The following is a 21,898-nucleotide window of genomic DNA, read 5'->3' on the forward strand; positions in this document are numbered from 1 at the left end:
ACACCATTGGAATAGGGCTCATGTGGGTTTATAATGACAACATTTTAGTCACAAGATGAACCTGAGGGCACAAAGTGCTGCACAAATTTCAATGAACTGCAGCCTGCAAGGAGGACATACACAAGCAAATGTATACATCTTAAAATATTCGACAATAAAAGCGAATTTTCATCGACACATACAGTGGCAAGAAAAAGTATGTGAACCTTTTATTATCTTATCTTCATCAAGTCACGGGTACTGACAACAAAATGTGTCTAAAATAATCACAAAAACATTCTGATCTTTCATGTCTTGTTTGAACAAACTCATTCAACATTCAAAATGGCAGGGGAGAAATTAAGTGAACCCTTAGAATTAATAATTGGTTGACCCCCCCGGCAGCAATAACCTCAACCAGGCGCTTCCTGTAGCTGTGGATTGTTGAGGAATTTTAGCCCATTCTTCCTGGCAGTACTGCTTTAGCTCGGTCATATTCTTTGGACGTCTCATATGTATGACCCTCTTCAAGTCAATCCACAGCATCTCTATTGGGTTGAGGTCTGGGCTCTTGACTTGGCCACTCCAAAAGGCGGATTTGTTTTCCTGGAGCCATTCTGTTGTGGACTTGCTCTGGTGTTTTGGGTCGTTGTCCTGTTGCATCACCCACCTTCTACATAGTTTCAGCTGACATACATACATTCTCACATTATCCTGAAGAATTGTCTGATATACTTGGGAATTCATCTTCCCCTCAATGATTCCAAGCTGGCCAGGCCCTGATGCAGCAAAGCAGACCCAAATGATGACATTTCCTCCGCCATACTTTATGGTTGGGATGATGCTTTCATGATGATGTGCCGTGCCCCATCTACGCCAGATGTAGTGCTGTGTGTTTTTTCCAAATAGTTCAATCTTAGTTTAATCAGTCCACAAAACATTTTGCCAATACTGCTGTGGAGTGTCAATGTGTTCTTTTGCAAACTTCAGGCGTGCAGCAATGTTCTATTTAGTAAGCAATGGCTTCCTTCATGGTGTCCTAGATAACCTGCTTCTTCAATGTTTTATGTATTGTAGACTCATGAACAGAGATGTTAGCCAGTTCCAATGATGCCTTCAAATCTTTGGCTGTCATTTGGGGTTGTTTCTTTAACTCACTGATGAGTCTTCGTTGTGTTCTTGGTGTCATTTTGACTGGGCGCCCACTTCTTGCAACAGTCCCAAAGTGTCTCCATTTGTAGATTGTTTGCCTAACTGTAGACTGGTGAATTTCTAGTCTTTGAAGTCTTTGAAATAACTTTGTAACCCTCGCCAGCTTTATGTAAATCAACATTGATTGTAGATCTTCTGAAAGCTCTTTTTGGTGAGGCATGGCTCACATAAGCATGTTCTCCTTGTGCAGAGCAAACTCCCAAATCTTTTAGGGGTTTTTATAAGTCAAAGTAGCTGTACTCTACACCTCCAAACTTATCATCTTAACGAGACTCCAGGTGTGCTAAAACCTGACTCCAATTAGCTTTTTTGAGGTCATTAACTCAAGGGTTCACACACTTTTTCCACAAGCACTATGAGGTTTTTTTGGATGTTCTCAATAAAGACATGAAAGATAAAAAAAAAAAAAAAAAAAAAAAGTTAAGTTATTATTTGAGACACATTATATTTGTCAATACCCTTGACTTAGATGAAGGTCAGATCGCATTTAATTTCATTTAATTCCAAGAGGTTCACACAGGTTTCTTGCCACTGTATTTAAACTGTTACAACACAAGTTTCTGCCCTAAGCCATCACATTTTATGCAATAAGTGTGCTTCCATACCTGAGAGGTCTGGCATGTGGATTGCCTGCTTCAACATAAGGATGAAGGTAGTCCTTAATGTAAAGGTCAGCCGCACTGTTGGAGTGGGTGCAGATCAGGACCCTGTAGACACAACAAACAAATAATGTTAGACACAAAGCATTGTACAGAGATCTCTAAACCATGGCCACAAAGCCAACACTATCAATATAATACCACACAAGAGGCAGGTACGGACATTTTTTTTTTTTTCTTTGGGGTGAACTGACCTCTTAACATCACTCTATGAGCTGACTGGCTTTAATTTATGTGGTTGAATTTCAAAAGGTGTTTTCAAATGTCAAGCTGTTGATTTTTTTAATCAAAATGACAAAGCAAAGCATGTGAGAGCAGAAGTCTAACATCTCAAAGTATTTCAATGGGCAAAAAGCTTTGATCAAATATTGATCTCTGACCAGACTGTTTAAAATGCATTTACAAAAAAATGCTCCTTTGTTTAATTTGCTATAAAATAATTAATACATATATGCATATGCCAAGTTCAGCTGTAAAGGAAATGATATATTTACACCTAATACACATCATATAGATCTACAGCAGTCAGACAACTCCTCTTACAATGATAGCATCACAGAAAAGCCTGTTTTGTACACTTTAATATCAAAAGCTGTGTAAAGCTGTCTTCCATGTAAAGTTTCCCATTTAAATGTTAGAGCAACATCACAGCGACAGATTCGTGCTGAACATATACAATAACACATATTGGGTCCACCTGACCACAATCTATACGAAGTCTTTGTCACTTCTACAGTATGATGAGCAGACAGCGCTAGTCAGGAGGGGTCCCCTCTCCTTATCTTGGCTTTTAAAATATCTATAATTCATCCAACATATAGAATATTAAATGTATTGTGAGAGATAGGGAATTAATATTACATTGCTACACATTTTTCAAAAGCAGTTTTTTCTTTTACTTTACATATATACAACCTCCTCGCCCTTATTAAAAGCACAAAATGTTTGCTTCTGTTCAGGGGACGCTGTCCATAGTATTGCATTCTTTTTTCATAAAGACTAGGGAACCATTTATGTGCTTGTGCTACACTAGTTTGCTTCAGCACAAGAAAGTGCAGGATTTCCTGTGGGTATCTGCGCACAGTGAGGGAGCTACCCAATGATGAAAAATACCAATGGAAGAAGATCTCCCAATGCTTTATTGTTACACAACTCTGTGTAGCCCGCTGAATCGACATAACTTCATTGATCAGATTATGGTTTGTACGAACATCCTAGAAAAGTTAATTGTAAATATGATATATACTGATAATGGAACTATTCAGCACTCCATAACCCGGAGTGATGGCACATGCACACTATGTATAAATAGGTTTCACTATGTATAACAATACAAACACACAAACAGATCCACCTCAGTGTGTTCTTTAACTTTTAATGTCAGACCCAAGGCTGCCAGTGCCCTGGAGCTAAATCCGAGGGCACAGCACAGCACAGCTTTCCCAAGCCACCGCCATCATGCCCTCTGACTGACCTCTTTTGCAATCTGAAGCTTTTATGACAACTTTATGCACACGCACACCTGCTCAAATCTACATTTTCCTTTTCACCCCCCAAAACACTCCATCAATTACACCCAATAACACCCGTTATTCACAGGGACTGTCGGTACAACATTTTACTGAGAGGTGTTTCTTATATTTTGTCAAGTCCATTTTTAGCAATGAGGGCACACTCAATACAACAAATGCCTCCCACAGCAATGCAACACTATTTAACAGCATCACAAAAGATAGCCATCAAAATGACCAAAAAGTTGATTCAACATTGCTATAAATCTGTTTTAACAAGAACTTATAATCGCATCCTTCATGAAGGCAGGGTTCATTGCAGGACTGTTGCAGTAGACTGCATTATTTTTAGATAGGTGTACCTTATAAGCTGGAAATTGAGTGTAGATTGATGAGTAATATATTTACTAATATATAGCACAAAATTACCATCATCTGTGCAGGATTTCACAGGTTTGTTGATTAATACTAAAAACTGAACTTTTATTTCAAAGGTACTGAGCTTCCCAGCACTTACACTTACACCCATTATAACATGTCACAGTAATGAACGTTTCTTTCCATCTTTACACCCAACACCTTTCAACCACTGAAAGGAAAGAGGTTTAATTTCAAAAGAATTATGCACTCTTCAACACACAAGCAAATCACAAAGTAGCATTATTGTGACAGTACTTTTCTTTAACCAAGAAAGAAGGGGAGAAATTAGAGTGAGGGATGATTTAGGATTTTAAGATGAGGTTAAAAAAACAAAACATAAACAGACCTGCTGTGGTCCTGGCGGAGGATGTGCTTGACAGCCTGGGCCAGGGTGAAGGTCTTGCCGGTACCGTAGGGCCCGATGATGAGGATTGGGGGCAGGGACATAGAGACGGGTGTGGTGATGGCCAGGATGGCCTCTTTCTGCTTGGCATTCAGACGGGGATCCAGCTGCTCATCCCATTGCCTTAGGGCCGAAGGGAGGGTGTGGAAATGAATAGAGAAATCATTATATCAACTTTTAATTAACTTTGATTATTTATATTAAATGTTTCCTTACAAACAAGGAATAGCTTCAAATGTGACACAGAGAACCATTCTTCATGGCAGGATATGTGCATACACACATACAGACTAAAAATGACAATTGAGACTGTGTTACCAGGGAGAAGGTGTGGTGGGCGGGAAGTCTGGGAACAATACATGGGTGGATGGAACATCATATTACTCAGTTAGTTCTTGAGTGTACACATTCTGCTCTATACCTTGATAAGTCAAACACTTAAATCTAGGTAACGGACACATCTGGTAAGAACCAGTTTTCTTACATGGGAAATTGGTTGAAGTCCTGGATATTTTAACATATCTGGTGAAAATAATTCCATTGTTTTCACACAAAACATTCAATGAATCTGTCATGCAGCACAACTACATACAAAGTTGATGCAATTCCACTCCACCACTGGTGGGTGGGATGTACTGTAATTAGTATCTCGTCATAAAGACAGATAATATTTGACTGGAATCTTTTCCATTTCTACAGGACATTGAAATCTTTCAGGACACAGTGACTGATACCAGTTAACAGAAATCCTGCTCTATGGACAATCAATCAATCTGTGACTTGTAATTTCATGTATTTTTTAAGAAAGGTCGCCATGCTGCCATGCCATTAGATGAACTCAAGGTGAAAAAGTATCATTTAATGGTAACTGAGTTTCACGCAACTGTCTTTACACATCAACAAACATTTAATGCATTTCCTTTCCATATGAACTAACACACAGCAGTGGGTGTATGCTTCTTCAAACAATGTGAGAAAGGGATGTACACATGTGATTACATACACATACTCATGAAAATGCGAGTTATTGTGCATGTGGCATTTGTGTGAGTCTGTGTTTGTCTCCTAGCATCAATGTCCTCATTATGAAGACTGCACCCTCGAGAGCTGTGAATGCAACACCAACTGATTGAGCTCCAATTGAGATATCTAAATGTTTGTGTGTGTATGTGTGTGCAACAGAGGTAATGGATGAGATCAAGGAGTGCGGTTAAGGATGATGCAGAATGGGATAACGCAAGGTATATACCCTGCACTTTTTCATCCAAACCAAGGCATAAAAACTTAAGGCAGAGTCATGGGTCAACACTATAGGCAGAATGTTCTGGTGTAGGGCCAGCGCCACCACTTGGGCTGCATCTTCCTGTACCCTGATGTCAAAACATCAAACACTGCCATCAAAAACAGTGCAAACAAAACTTTAGCTAAATTCACAAATTCACTTCACAAAAGTCTACATCATTCTCATTCTGGAGCCTAGATAAAGCCGCAGAAAAAATCTCAGGGGATTATATTTGGTTCCAGTCAATAGAGATTACTGCCCGACTCCCCTCACCTGTCCAACTTCAGAGGGATATCTAAAGCTGCAAGGAGCTGCCAGCATTTCAGAATGGCCGTCAAGTCAGCAAGGTGAGGGATAATAAGTCAACTCTCAAATTGATGTGGTGTCCCTTCTGTCAGGGCATTTGTCAATTTAATATGATGTTGCAGGTAGTATTACAGGAATTTCGGCAAAATAACTGCAGTGAGCCTTAGCAGTATTAACTATGCATGGCTCTGTTTACATGCTGTGTGAAAAATCTTTTTATTGTGTGTAAAACAATACATTTGTAAAACACAATTGTATCTGCAATATGAATGTGCAATGGGAAATTTCATTTTATTTCCTTGACTTGATTTCTTTATTTGCATTTGACTTTTTCCATCGTATAAAAGCAGTAATGTATTCCAGGGTTCACACTGAATCAATGGAGTGAGACACCACAGCCAAGAAAGGTACATTTCTAAAACCTACCAGTGAAATGTGTGCATGATTGTGTATATGGTTCAATACACACCTGTTGGGGCTCCATGGGATGGTTGGGACAAGGCCAACATCAGGGAAAAGGATGGTATTATCCTTGATGCGATCCAGAGCATAGTGCATCTCACAGAGTGGCAGTCTGTTCAGCTGGAACTGGAGCTCCACCTGACAAGACAATACAGGAAGGTTTTTTAACAATCCAATGCACCTGCCGAGAAAGGGTTTTTTGTTAGGGTTGCATAATTCTGGATCAAATGTGAATCACTCATCTACTGGAAAAATACATGAAGCAAATGACATTGCACGCAATATGTGCATTATATTTGTATACAGATGATAAGTCAGGATTCTTCACAGTTAGAGGGACTGAAAGACTGGATAGGACAGTAACAACTGGCGGGACATTGGCAATGTGTCTGTTAAACAATGTGGTGCCATGTTCAGTTAGCTGTGGCTCTGTCGCAGCTGATTAGGTTGAAAAGTTGTCCATTTTCACCAGATATCATGGGGAACCTTGGACCATTTACATTACTATTTAATCTCTTGGCTTAATCCAGATGTATGTAATCACAAAGAGTTTGTTCCACTTTTGGAGGGTGCCATCAACATAGACAAACAGAAACAGCCTCCCAACAGGTGAACTGTGAAATATTAGATTCCTTTTAGGACAGGTAGTGTGAAAATCAGAAGGAGACAAAGACAAGAAAAAAAAACAGTTGAAAAGAAGTGTGAACCCAGTAAGAAGGAAATGTGGAGAAGAAAGACAAAGCAAGAAAAGTGAAATAAACAATGAATACATGAGCAAGAGAGTCTGAGATATGCAACAGAGAGAAGAGGATGAAACTTCAAGGCGGTAAGGAATATTCTAAGAACTCACAGAGGAGGTAGGGAAATTAAATTGTTGCACATACACCTGCACGAGCAGCGTTTGGAGAAGAATAAGAAGATTATGCTCCGACAGCGATAGGATGAGGGCTGTTTTGATAACTGTGAACACAGCGTCTTGCTTTTTGGTGGGGTGGGGCCGAGTCATTCAATAAAGTCAGTTTTCTCAGAGCAAGAGAAACCTGAGACAAACACTGCAGTTAATGTTCACATAGACTGCAGAGGGTGATGCAAGTTTACCTGGAAAGATTGTCTTGTCCTGTAACTTTTTGATAACATGCCTATCACTGTGTGAATCCTCAAAGATTTTTCAAGGCCAAAATGTAAGGGTGGAAATAACCATGAGCTGGATGGATGTTACTTAACTACTTCTTCCTTGGAGCAGCCTGTACCTGTATTTCTCTGTCAGGCAGTAGCCCAAGCTCATCACAGCAGTCCCTGCAGATCCGTAGGAAGATGTAGTCCTTGGTCTTCTCCTCGATCACAGCCTCATAAACCCGCTCTTTGACCCCAGGAGGTGGCTGGCTGCTGAACCCTTCACGGCCCAATGGTAGCACTAAAACTGAATTCACCTTTGTCATCACTAGCCGCCCGGCCAATGTGTCCTGAGGTAAGAAATGTTCAGAAAGTCAGAAAAACTGTTTAGGCAAGCTAGCTAGCTGCTAGTTACAGTATATCAAAGTGAAAAGGAAGAAAACAATCTTGCAACAGCCCATGCAACCAATCTGGTTACCTCAGAAAGTGTTTCAGTGAGTTTGAAGCGTGCAAAGAGTTGTCCATTCTGGGCATACTTGGCTCCAACAGAAATGCCGGTCAGCATGAAGCTGGTGACTAGCTGGAGGTTCACTTTGATGTTAAACCTGACAGGAGATAAACATGGACATTCAGTTAAGCTGTTGCAGACCTCTGGCCTGAGCTTTAAATCAATGTAAAAATGATATTAATCACGATAATGTTCCGTAATATCGAGGAGCTAGTGTCGATATGACTTTACTGCAGACATCTGAATCCTCAAACCTTTCTTTTTTTTCCCACAACAGCTGAGCCTTTTGCCACTAATTCAAACTTGTTGTATTTTCACATCCCATGTAATATCATACATGTTCTCCTAAGAGAAGCTGGTCTGGACTCCCAATTTGACAACTGTCCATGCATAAAGGTGGTAGTTTTAACAGGATAAGAGGAGTCAATATGATTGGCCACACCAAACCCCAAACACAGCACTGAAAAATGTATGGTAGGTTTTTCTTAGTCCTGCCACAAGCTTGCTTCACCACAGTGGCCTCATAATGCTTTGCCTACCATTCAGTGATATTGGCAGCACATTAAAAAATTGCTGTACATTGTTATGGTGAGCACTGACTGGTAACAGTGAGAGAATGGTCACTTTGAAGCTGGGCATCACCTGTTGGCAGGTTTGTGTGTTGGCTGCTGTGGAAATCTGGAGTCAAATATATCAAAATGGTTCCTAACAAATCACTTGAAAAAAACCTGTGTTGGTCCTTCAAGGAAAAACAACCATTGGAACAAACCTGCTCCATGAACACATTTAGTGGAAAATCTAAGCACTTTTGGGAAAAATATTCACTTTAGTTTCAGACTGTCTAAGATTGTCTCACTGGCCTTTGATGAATCTGAAGTGATGAAATAGGAAGTAAGCCTGGTGATGAACTCAGATGGATGACTGTCAAACAAATAAGTTCACACACATTCTGCATTTCTGCAGTCTCAAACCAGTGGCATTATACAACCAGAAGGACTCTTGAGGTTTCTTGTTTCTTAATAACATATTTAAACCATACATTGAATTTAAATGACTGAAGTGAGCTTCTAACAAATTCAGGGAATCCACGCTTAACCGGATATCTCCTGCTGAAACTCAACCAGCCACGAAAAGCATTAGAACCTGCTGGAGCATGGATGGTTTAACAGGCAGAGAGATTATTCATATGAACGTTGGCAACGCAGCACATTGAAAGAACATTTCATACTGTGGGTAATAACAGAAATCCATAATCCAATTCCTTACCAAGTCAAGTGACACTGTGAGTCACGAGACAAGATCAACCTAAGAGCAACGATGAACACTGAGACTCTTAAAGTGGGGGTGGGACCAAGTACTCCTATCACTGACTGTGGGATTAAGCATTTCCTGTGATTTCACCTGTATTCAGCATCAAACTTAGTTAAACCAGTATTTATTTATTTTATTTTTTTTTTTAAGGCAAAGATTATACATTCATATATTCTAGAAACAAAGCACAATATTCCTCACTCACCACCACCACCACCGCACTGACACTGTCAGTCAAGATGTATGTGAGATGAACGTGCCCTCTCTTTCAGACTCTCACTTGCAGCAATAACAAAATGAAGGTTGAGCCTGACACCTTGTGGTGGGTTGACTTCTCAAAACACAAATGGTCCATATTGGTTATGTATTGTAGCAATGCCTTTTTTATTCTAAGTACTCAGATTCCCCAAATAAATTACATTTATATATCATAAATATAATAAAAATAAAAATGCATATTAACTAGTCCGGCCAGTCACTGAAGTGTTTCTTGACCATTCAGATGTTAAAAGATAAAGAAACCTCTTCTAAATATTGAACATTTTTTGCTGATGTATTTGAAATTTTGATTCAGTGCAAATTGTCTTGCAATATTCAAATTGCAAGTTTCAAATGGTCAGTAGCTTGCGAGAGGATACTTTCTGTGCCGGTTCATCAACACTGCCACAGAGATTGTATCTAACATTAGTTCTTGCTGTCACCACTTCAGAATGGCAAGACAGCAAGGCTATGGTTTTAAATTAGCTTCATGTGTAGGACATATGCAGATAAACACATATCAGATGTGACTGTATATTTAGATTTCTGCTCCATGTACAGCACAATAAAATGTGCAACACTGTATGTAATTCCCATACATATCATCCAACATACTGACATACTTTGTCGGGGTTGGAACAATAAAGTTCTGAAAATGTTTCAGTCAGTTTCCACCTGGGTACAATATCACCATCCATTATTGTTCATGCCATATAAGGCATCGTTTTACACGTGTTCAGATTTATACTCCAATTCACTGTATATGTTGGCCTATATGGCCAAAAAGATTGCAAAACTTAAAAGTTGCATAATATGTAAGTAATCAGTGATGGAATGTATCCAAGTAAATTTACTCAAGTACTGTACTTAAGTCAAATTTTGAGGTCCTTGTTCTTGAGTATGTGTATTTTCTGCTACTTTATATCTTCTCCACTACATTTTGGAGGTAAATACTTTATTTTTGACTCCTCTCTGTTTATTTGGTAACATTAGTTACCAGTTAGTTACCTGCCTGACTCACTGTTTCCAAGAAGCCATTTTCAAAATAATCTTTTTTTTAAATCGGAAATCATATTAAAAAAAAAGTTGAAAAAAAGCACTGATTCCGTTTATCAGAAAAATGTTTAAAAACCGAATCTGGTAATAAGCTGGGTAGGTTGGTCGACGCATAATAACAGTCTATACATACAATTAAAGACATGTATAATTCACTTGTGATACCAAAATACATCTAATATCAGATAGTTTGATACTTTTACTCAAGTACTTTTCATATGGTGACTTTCACATTTATCAAGTAATATCTTAATATGACGTCTTTACTTTCACGCAAGTACGACTTTTGGGGACTTTTTACAACACTGAGAATAATTTTGTTGCATTTTTTAAATTTATATATACAAGTTAATATATTCAAGAAGTTAGTTTATTTTCAAATTAAGCTGATGCATAGTTTTTGAAAACTCAAATATTAACCACTGTAGTTCTGACTCAGAATTTATGCACAGATATTGAAAACCTACTTTACCTTTCCCAGTAAGAAGAAACCCATACTGGTTTGAAAAATAAATACTCACTTGCTAACTTCCTTATATTGTGCAATCTCCTCTATGTACAGCAGGTCATGCAGGCGGGCCTGGTAGTTGTCTTTGGTGAGAGTCTTGTCCAGGACTGACTGGGTGAAGAGCTGGTCAGCTGACAGAGGAATCTGATAGCGAGCAAGGAGGCTGCGCTCCAGTTCGGCCATCGTTTCATTAGGAGTGAATTCTACGATGGTCTTACAGGAGGAGTCCCAGCGCTTTGCAGTCAACAAGAGCTGCTGCCTGGCTGCCATCAGGTGTTCTAGGTCTGAGAACAAAGGACATCAAGGTGGTTGGAAGCATTTATAACTGCAAGGGTTTATTTAACATATTGTGAACTAAGCATAAAATAATCATCTTTCTAATTGTTTTAAGGCTTATAACCCTACAAAATACATCATAAAGAAGCATCTCCTTCCAATCTTTGGAAAACAATCTTTAATTTGACACTGATGTTGAAAAATACACATTTTTATTGAAAAATCTTTTTTTTTTCTTTTTGCATACCTTCAATGGAGGCAGCATCCACCATGACCCGCTGCATCAGCACAGGCTCTGATCCGAAGTCAAAAACAACGGTTTGTCGGAAGGTTCCGAAGATTTCTGTGCTGAAGCCCACTCCTACCTTGTAGACACAATGGTCCAGACCATTGTCTGCTGCCACTGTCAGAAGATCAAAGTCTAATGTAAATGCATTTTAACTGGCAATCTGCTGTAGATTAAATACAAAAAAAGAGATGTAACTGTAACATTCATTGACATGAAAGGAAACAAAAGAAAGCAATTTTCCAATTGCCTACAAATTACAGAGAAATTTTTTTCCAAAAATACCGTTTTGTATGAAAAAATTTATAGCTTTAAATTTAATATATTTAATTAAAATAATTCCTTAAACTTGAATAAAATATCACAAATTTTAATACAAATCTGTCCAGTAGAGCTCGGAGAATCAGAAAAGTTGGGCAGTCACAAAAAGTTCAATGTAAACTTCAAACACTCACGGTGGCCATGTCACGTGATTCAGTACTAGCTTAATCATGTGTGACAACACAATTGTGAAAAATGGAAATAATGATGGACAGAAGAGCACACCTTTAAAAATGCTAGGGCAATGTTAACATAACTGTATAAATGATAATCCAATCCCTGGTTTCCAAATAGGTATACCTGCTGTCTCCTCCCCTGGGGTCCACTCTTGGCAGCCTTTAGGGAGTGCCTGTAGCCTATCCCCAGCTGACACACCAGTGATGAAGAAGTGTGGTCGGTGGGCATCATAGAGCAGCGCGATGCGGAACAGCTTTCTAGCCGGCTGGTCAAGGAGACAGAGATGGGAAGATAATCAGAAATCTAACATTACACTTTACCAAACTACAAAATTACGAAAGATGATTAAGACCACCAGCAAGCACAGGTTTGCAGTTAAGGATACTACCTGATAAAATCTGTGTCCTACTGTAAAAATGATCAAAGAAAACATCTAAATATGTACACAAGCTCAATATTCAACATTTCAACCTACCTTGCACAACAAGGAGAAGGTCCATGAGTGGGCAGACTTTTTGCTGGAGACAGTGACAGAGAGGCTGGAGTTGGTTTCAACATTCACTCCATCCAAGTAGTCACTTAGCTAGAAAAGAAAAACACACATGCTTAAACACAATCTTTGCTGCAAATATTTTCAAAAAAATTCTTGTACAAAAAGAAGTCTGGCTACAGTGTATTGCAACTGGACTCTACTCCAGACTTTCAGTTAGGGCTGCACAATTAATCGCAAAATAATCAAAATCACAGTATAATCAAATGCAATATCTAAATAGCATAATCATTAATTATATCGCAATCCTAATGTCGGTCAAAAACAATCGCAGTATCACTTTTTGACCATATTGTGCAGCCCTTCTCTCAACTATATATTATGCAATGGACTTTTTAGTGTATTATTAGACCATATTTAAGGATGTTGAAACAAAAAAATCAGAACAAGGGAGATGTCATGTGATGTGCCATGCCTACACAGTCCGGATAAATGTGATTTCTGTGATTGCTTAATGAAAAACTCAACTTTCAATTATTATATTTGTATTATTTATCATCATAAGCATTTTTACTATTTCAAGCCAAATTTTAGCCACAGTACCCATCTACAAGTTTCTGTATGGGCAGCCCTTCTAGGTAGTGACCCCTCACCTTGGCATGTGATTGGATGGGGCTGTTTTTTCTATCTGTTGAACTACTTTTAAACTTGCGTGCACTCACCACTTTCTCCGGTGAGAGGGAGTTCATCCACTTCTCTATCAGAGTCTCCATGTAGTTCTCTGTGAAATGTTTGCTCTCCTGCTGCTGTTTGAGGCGGATGAGGCGTGATGCGTAGCGCTTCTGCCACTCCATCAGCTCCTCCTGTGAGTGGGCTGACGTACACTGGGCCCCGTACCGGCAAAGACCCTGCTCCAAGTACCTGCAGCGAAGACAAGATGTGTACTGAAGTAACGCTCAAACGACTAGTCAGTGAATCAAATATTCAAAAACAATCTGAGATGATGCGAATTAATTGTTTTTCATCATGAAAACACAAGAACTGCAATACATTTTTGTGCATGATCAATAAAGAATAATCTGTAAAAAAAAAAAAGTTTAGGGTGTTCATTTTTTATTTTAACCAAACTATAATCATATATAATTTAATGCTTGATTTGAGTTTTTTTTTTTATTTTATTCTAAATGGTCACTGAACATGTCAGAAAATCCTTATAACAGCTTATAACATTTGACACAATCAGGAAGTAGATAGACAGCACACTTCTAGATGAAAGGCAAAGAGAAGGCTGTAATGCCTATAGGCCAATATACACTGCCTGGCCAAAATAAAAGTCGACACCTGGATTTAACTAAGCAAATAGGTACGAGCCTCCTATTGGATAATTACTGCATGGACGATTATCTTTCAGCTGGCAACAAGTTATTTACACCAACTGATGCAATGAGTAGCTTCTCTTTCTTAAACAACCATGTTGAAAGAAACATCCTGTGGTCATGGAAAAGATGTTAGTCTGTTTTAGAAGGGTCAAATCATTGACATGCATCAAGCAGAGAAAACATCTAAGAACTGTCCAACGCATTATTAAAAACTGGAAGGATAGTGGGGAACCATCGTCTTCGATGAAGAAATGTGGCCAGAAAAAAATCCTGATTGATCGTGATCGACAATCGCTTAAATGTTTGGGTAAATCAAATTGTAGAAAAACAACAGTAGAACTCAGGGCTATGTTTAATAGTAAAAGTAAGAGCATTTCCACACATGTTATGTGAAGAGAACTTAAGGGATTGGGAGTGCACAGCTGTGTAGCCTTAAGAAAACCACTTAATCAGTGAGGCTAATCGGGAAAAAAAGGCTTCAATTTGCTAGGGAGCATTAAGATTGGACTCTGGAGCAATGGAAGAAGGTCATGTGGTCTGATGAGTCCAGATTTACCCTGTTCCAGAGTGATGGGCGCATCAGGGTAAGAAGAGAGGCAGATGAAGTGATGCACCCATCATGCCTAGTGCCTACTGTACACGCCTGCTGGGGTAACGCTATGATCTGGGGTTGCTGCAGTTGGTCAGGTCTAGGTTCAGCAACATTATGTGCCCAAAGAATGAGGTCAGCTGACTACCTGAATACTCTGAATGACCAGGTTATTCCATCAATGGAGTTTTCCTTCCCTGATGGCACGGGCATATTCCAAGATGACAATGCTAAGATTCATCGGGCTAAAATTGTGAAAGACTGGTTCAGGGAGCATGAGACATCATTTTCACACATGGATTGGCCACCACAGAGTCCAGACCTTAACCCCATAGATAGGGCCCTATGAAATCCGTTTTATTTTTTCCCAAATTCCGTTTTATTTTTTCCCAAATTCCGTTTTTTCCGTTTAAATTTTTGGGAATTCCGTTTTTTCCGTTTTAATTTTTGGGAATCCTGATTTACTCTTATTATACTACTAAAAACAGTGTGTTTTCAATGTAAATAACTCAAATGTACACAAATTAAATAGAAATTACCTTAAATTAATTGAGGGGACAAACATATGTCCTCAATACTGTACCGTACAGTACAGTAAAGTGCATCAAAAATATTTTGACTTCATCGTGTCTTCGTACAGTAGTATATTTTGTGTTTTTATGGGTTTCATTGAATAAAAACATGGTCAGCTCTCAGGCAGATCCAGAAAAGCCTCCCAGCCCAGGCAGAGCTCAGCTAAGAGGGCTGTGGCTAACGGAGCTAGCTAGCTAACAGCAGCTACTGTTAGCAGCAGTTAACAGTCACTCTGGTATTATATGCCGATAATATGAATCGGACAGTGGCTAACTCTGACGCATTACACCTTTAATTATGATTTCTCAGGTCTGCTTCTTTGCAAAACAACAGTTCACCTGACACATACAAGTCGTTCGGGAACTGCTCGGCTCTGTACTGAGGGGTAAATGTCAAGTTTCTCAGCTTTTTCGCCGACGAAGACGGAGCCGTGGGCAGCCACTTTGCCATGCTTGCAATTTTTTGACGGGGGAGCAAAGTCTGTGGGGAGGGGGGCGGCGGCGACTTGTTGTGCCACCCAGATTTGGTTCCCCCTGTGCAGTGTTCCCCAGACAAAAGTTCCTCTTCCACACGAGAACAACATTTCAGTGAAATTATGTCAAATTCCGTGATATTCCGTGTTAAAAAGTAGATTCCGTTTTAATCGGCCAATTCCGCGATTCCGTCCGCAATTCCGTGATCGCGGAAATCATAGGGCCCTACATAGAGAATCTTTGGGATGTGCTGGAGAAGGCTTTGCGCAGTGGTCTGACTCCCCCATCATCAATACAAGATCTTGGTGAAAAATGTATGCAACACTGGACGGAAATAAATCTTGTGACACTGCAGAAGCTTATCAAGACAATGCCACAGCGAATGCGTGCCGCAATCAAAGCTAAAGGTGGTCCAACAAAATATTAGTGTGTGTGACCTTTTTTTTGGTGGCGACTTTTTTTCGGCCAGGCAGTGTATCTGTCTAACCCAGGTAGAATTAAATAGTCTGGTGGACATATACTTCAGGCCACAAGAAACTCAAAATCAGAGAGAGATAACAGGACTAAATCTAAGGCTCAATAGATGTACACTACTGTTTGTAAATGGATTCCTTCAATGTGAAGAGAGAGAAAATTAACTACTGTAAATCATAATTTTATGGCTTTCAGCGTGCATGTTATCATTACTTCCCGACAGTTATATTAGTCATTGATAATAAACCAAATTAATTTTCCTCTGCAAGATCCTGGATGAGAGATGAATCCCTCATTACTCAAACCTCTCCAAACAGTTTGCATTACCTTTTACAGAGGGTGTACTCCTCACTGCTGGTGACTCCTCTGGGAGGAGGCCGGAACTGCCAGCCATCTTGGACCTCTGTCAATACACATAGCCAAGTGGTCAATAGGACACTGAGCCAAAGCCTTCAAAAACATTATAAAGATGGGCTTCAGCCAGCTTCTAACCTGTTTTCAATGTGCTCAGGGTGCCAACTGGCAAAGTAAAGACTTTAACACAAATAATACCTACTGCAGTTATACAAGTGAATCTGGGGTACCAGACACATTGTCTTTCCTTTTATTCACATTAAGGGGTGTACTGAAAACAAGTCATGCTACAGATTTGCTCACCTTCCTCCTGGTCATCTGTGTATTCTGGTGCCATCTCCCTATTTATAGCCTGAGGGAGAGAAAGATGGGGCAGGGGTGGTTGGAGGTGGGCAGAAAGATTATTACTATTATCTACTATACAACTACCAACATAGCCATACATGCAATTGGACCACAAGAGTTCTTGGAGACAAATGAGTAATAAATCCACAACAGAAACCAGCTAGGCAGAGGAGCACATAATAATTAAGTTAGTGTTGGAATCAGGCCATTAGTCATCTTTATGACTCTCGCCTGCAAGCATTACACCATCATCTGTAAAATCAAGAAGCACCAAGAGGCATGAGAACAGTAAGAGTTCCAGCCAGAGACATTTACCTCAATTTCTGAGAACAGCATTTTTAATCTGCTGAGGTCTTTCGCGACAATGCCATTCTGTGAAAGAAGAAAAAACAAAGATCTTTATTAAAACAACAGTAATTAGTGTTTTCAATAAATGTCTGTGCTACAATTAGCCTGCCACTTTGGGATAAACATCCCAACATTTTTTTTCAACTTGTCTTTTCAGTGGGTGGATTTCCTGCCAGTAACTGTCTCTGACTACTGAAATTAATCTAGCAAAATGCAATTAATCTTCAGGGTCTCAAGTGGTGACAACTAAGACATTTTCTAGCACATTTTATGATCCAATACTGATATAAGTGTATTTTTCCATAAAAGATCAAGACTTTCATTAACAAAAGGCCATACTGAACCTGTGTCCTTTGTCCCTGCTGATGATACTCCACTAAAGCTTTTAAATGAGAAGCATCAGCATGTGAGATCTCAGCAGAGCTTCTGTAGTTTCCAGTTTTTTGAATCCAAACACAGGCACAGAGCCTGATGTGTGTCATTTGACAGCTGTGAGGTAGGTTAAGCAAAAGCTAAAAAAGTTTTTTAAAACGATATTAAGATTATCTCTGATTTACTGAATGAAATTTAAGTAAAAAAGTTGGCTACATCCTTACAGCTGTGTGAGATAGATAGATAGATAGATAGATCTCAAATGACAAAACATTTGTCTGACACTCCACGTAACAGCTAAACTACACTAGGTGAGGAGTGCCAGCAGCGCGTGGCTAAGATCAAGTCCACACAAGCATATCTTTACAAGACCTGGGTTGACATTAAAATATTTTTTTTTTTAAAAAGGGAGGATGAAGAGGAGTTGAGGGAACACCAAGAATGAGAGGGTTAAAATGATGAGTGAAAAACTGAGAGAAAAAAATGAGGGGGGCATCAGAGGAAGAGAAATAATCAACTCAAGTATCAGAATAATGTTTGAGTTTTTCGAAAAGGGAGAGAGACAGAGACCTGCCTAGCAAACAGCTTTGTCCCACTTGCATAAAATGTTGGCTCACCTTGGGGCCAAGTTCAACCTTTGAATACGTGCTTGGTTCTGTGTTTGAGTCAGTGGATGTGTGTGTGTTACAGTGGCCAGGATGTGGTTGCAGAAAGGAGAAGAGTGGAGTTGGAGGAGGCACCTTGGCAGCAAAAGGCATGCTGATGTATGAAGACAGCGGTTAGGATTAGCAAAGGGAGGGAGAAGTGAGACAGGAGAAAAAGTGGAAAAAGATCTACAGAATGACCCTCTGTCTGCCTGAAATTATCAGTAGAGCAGTACACTTTATTTCATTTTAGGCATTATTTTAATTTGACACTTTGTTAATTCAGAAGCCCTTCTCTCCAGCATTAGGTTTGTGCTGTTTATCAATACTAAATCAGTCCATTCTTCTTCAGTTGTGTTACATAAACTAAGTGGATAAGCCTGAAAACAGCTTTAATTAGTTTTTGCAGGCCATGTTTCCTCTCCCCATGTTCCTATTTCACAAATCGTTGCTTTGAAAAAGATCTGTTAAATTTGATGGTCATTAATGTACAACGGTGAGCAGCATGACTACTTTAATCCCTAAATTCACGCTAGCTGATATTACTGGAGCATCCAAGAGATCCTTTTGCAAGTCAGTAATGTTCATTAACTAGGGCACAGAATCTTTAGGCACCTCATTATTCAATTCCGGTTCAGAGGGTTACGATGTATCTCAATGCAGTAACATCTTTTAATCTCTATACATGCTTTTTTCCCCTCACTGTATGACTATTTCCTACTTCCAACAACATGGCATATTTGTAATGATCAAAAATTAAAATAAACAGTTTTATTTATTAGCCTAGCTTAGAGCATAAAGATGTTGCACATTTTTTTTGTCTGCTACGTAATGCAGGTGATCTTTCTGTAAAGAATTGGCCTTTGAATTTCAGGTTATATAATATCTAAGAATAACATTCTAACTAAAGTCTATATGAAGGCTGACTGTTTCTATGCATATCTTGTATACACTGTTCATTAATCATACCATTGGCTCTCCATACAAGGCTTTAGAGAGGATGCTGACCACCTCCTGTAGGCTGCCATCCACCAGCATGGAGCGTAAGCTGGCCTGTAGCGAACCATCTCCTCTGGCAATCTCTTCTGCCAGGACTAAGACAGGATAAAGGTAGGGAGAGAAATAAGTAAGTGCAGTACATTCTGTTAACTTGTTTCGGGGCTGTTCAAAAGATCACTGTACTTACAAATGTTGTAAACAATAAAAGGAAAATGTGAGTTCTTCAATATTTAAGATGAAAGTGACTATACTGTAAGTAGTCCAAGTGGATCACACGAGTAAAAAATGAACATAAGGAGCAAAAGATTTCAAAAGAACAAACTGGACACTTGACTAGCATGTTCATTCTTCAACCAGCTTACCATAGTTTGGCTAATCACTTATCTTCACTGGGGTATATGCATGACCCTAGACATTACTTCCCTTTTGTCGAATGACTGAGGCAAATTCCTGAACCAAACATTTCTTTTCTTTCAATTCTAACTTGAAGCGATGGTTTAACCAAATTGATACCAACTAAACTGCTTGGCTTCTGCAAAGAGAGTTAGCCCAAATGTAAGGTTTCCTCTGCTACACTGAGACTAAGACATGTTACAACTTAGTACTTCCGTGACCCTGGCAGCACACTTTGTCTGCCACTTGATTACAACATACAAGGCTGCTGTATACAATATCAGCAGATGGTTCCAATTTGAATTGCTACTCACCATGTTTGCAGTCTTCATCTGCTTCATCATAGTTTTTCTGTTGGCAGAAGAAGAAAATGTAGAAAAGTGGCAGCCATAACAAATGGGAGTTCTTTACACGAGCTCCAAGAATGGCTATCTTTGCCTCACAGCGGAGTCCCTAACACTATCATTATAAGACTTAAGTAGTTTCCATAATCTTAGGGCTTAAGTAACTGGTGTAATTTTAGTGCTCTGGGAAGATAACATAACAGCACGATGGAGGAAGAAAGTGGGGTTTATTGTTCTCATTTCTAACCTTCTCTTCAAGGTAATTTAGATTAGAAGTACAACAGTGAATTTAAAGCACAAAAATCAACCTACATCATGAGAGTGTAAAGTATAACTAAAGGATAGGAGAAATAATGTTCAGACCGAGTTCCGTCTAAAAGATATGATTTTTACAATTCTCAAAGAAATGTATCCCTCCCTCCCTCTGGCATAACTGTGATATACTGACCTAATACATAAGGTGAATGAAGGAGGGAAAAGAGTGATTATCATCTTAGACTATGTATTGCAGGCCTGCTAGAGCACCAACAATGCATTAATGGCCATTGTCCTTACCAGCTGCAAGAAGGCAGCGATCCGGTAGAGCAGGACACGGCTGCGGAGGGGCCCGGTGGTAGCGACAAGGGATGGAGGGCTCGGTGGGACAGGGACACTGGAAGATTGGGCTTGGGGTGCAAGGACCACCAGGGCATCCGTGCTGTGGCCGACTGCTGCCTCGTACTCCCGCCTTGTTAACGATCTGCTGGCTTCTTCACATGACTTCTCCGCTCTCCTGTCCGCCATGACTTAGGGACAAAACGTCTGGAAGGCAAAAGGAAATGCATCATGTGATCACTTGAAGCAGGGTAGGACAATAGGAGAAAACTGTCCACGTCTCTTGTACACTGCTGACCTGATTAAAGTGCAAAATCTGGCCCTGGACATGTATTGGGTTAAGGAGGGGGTTACTTGCAAATTTGCAGAATAGTACTGGATTGGCATCCCTTTTAATGAGAAATATATTCATGGCGCGCAGGTGGTCGAGTGGTTAGAGCGCATGCCATAAAACGCAGCCGACCCCGGTTCGATTCTGGCCGGGGGTCCTTTGCTGCATGTCACCTCCCCATCTCTCTCCCATGTTTCCTCTCTGTCTACTGCTAATAAAAGATGTCTATGCCACAAAAAATCTTTAAAAAAATCTTTAAAAAAATAAAAAAATATATATATTCATGACGCCCTTTCATAACAATGATTGCTGTTACAGACTGACAACTGAAAGGATTATTATGATTACAATTTAGACACTATTTATTTGGCTGTGTTGAACACCATCAAAATGCAACACCACCATAACGTCTTAAAATAAACTGTCTGTGCATTGTCGACACTGGGGATGTCACTTTCAATTAATTTCTTTATTAGAAAAACAAGTTCAAACTTGGACTAGTCAACCTGTCTAAAAAAAGAAAGTACAGAAGATAAGCTCTGAGTTTAATAGAAGTTTAAAGAGTTTGAAGAAAAGATTTTTGAAGAAAATCAGGCGTTGTTAACAGTAGTAATGGATGCTTGGTTTTTAGAAAACAACTTTTGATGAGAAAGACACTTCAGTACAGCTTATGCTATTATGTATCTTAAATGTAAACGTTAATAAACGAATAACAACTAACCAGTAACTGATCCCTAGAAGACACCAACAAGGTTCTGAAACCACAAATTAAAAGTTCAAAGGAAATTAAACCACTTTGTTACACGGTTAAGAACACACCCTGTCCTATATATTACTTATAACTTGCAGTGTTAAAAGAAAATGGTCATACAAAGCACTAGCAGCCAGTGGATTATAGAGATAAAAGCTGACACAGAGCTGCTCTATGCTGAAAATCTGTTTTGTCTCTACTTCAGCAGCATTTTGCCACTGCCCCATGCCTCTTAAACACAACCATTAGTTAAAACTAAAAACGCTTTCTTTGAAATATGGAGAGGCTTGCCAAACGCCCTACAACAGTCAAAGGCTGACAGAAAATATAACACTAGCTTACAAGGAAAATTCTTCTTCTACAGGAACTTAATTATTGTGTCGATAAACAGTCAACA

General features: G+C 39.4%; 1 protein-coding gene across 2 annotated transcripts in view; it reads right to left on the reverse strand.

Annotated features, from left to right (window-relative positions):
- The window catches only part of helz (helicase with zinc finger), a 63,758-nt gene that overhangs the window by 32,665 nt on the left and 9,195 nt on the right, over positions 1-21,898 (reverse strand). Inside the window, exons 2-17 of one of the 2 annotated variants that reach the window (XM_030417273.1) lie at positions 20,381-20,626; positions 19,796-19,832; positions 19,059-19,183; positions 17,041-17,097; positions 16,684-16,732; positions 16,354-16,429; positions 13,261-13,459; positions 12,524-12,631; positions 12,172-12,313; positions 11,512-11,667; positions 11,002-11,272; positions 7,826-7,952; positions 7,485-7,697; positions 6,242-6,372; positions 4,128-4,307; positions 1,797-1,898 (exon numbers count right to left, since the gene is read on the reverse strand). In XM_030417273.1, coding sequence (XP_030273133.1) covers positions 1,797-1,898; positions 4,128-4,307; positions 6,242-6,372; positions 7,485-7,697; positions 7,826-7,952; positions 11,002-11,272; positions 11,512-11,667; positions 12,172-12,313; positions 12,524-12,631; positions 13,261-13,459; positions 16,354-16,429; positions 16,684-16,732; positions 17,041-17,097; positions 19,059-19,183; positions 19,796-19,832; positions 20,381-20,608 — 2,201 coding nt within the window. In that variant the 5' untranslated portion in view covers positions 20,609-20,626. Of the gene's footprint in view, positions 1-1,796; positions 1,899-4,127; positions 4,308-6,241; positions 6,373-7,484; positions 7,698-7,825; positions 7,953-11,001; positions 11,273-11,511; positions 11,668-12,171; positions 12,314-12,523; positions 12,632-13,260; positions 13,460-16,353; positions 16,430-16,683; positions 16,733-17,040; positions 17,098-19,058; positions 19,184-19,795; positions 19,833-20,380; positions 20,627-21,898 lie in introns of those variants that run through there. The other variant, XM_030417283.1, reaches the window with a different exon arrangement.

Source organism: Sparus aurata, chromosome 1, assembly GCF_900880675.1.
Source record: "Sparus aurata chromosome 1, fSpaAur1.1, whole genome shotgun sequence".
Classification (NCBI taxonomy): Eukaryota; Metazoa; Chordata; class Actinopteri; order Spariformes; family Sparidae; genus Sparus; species Sparus aurata.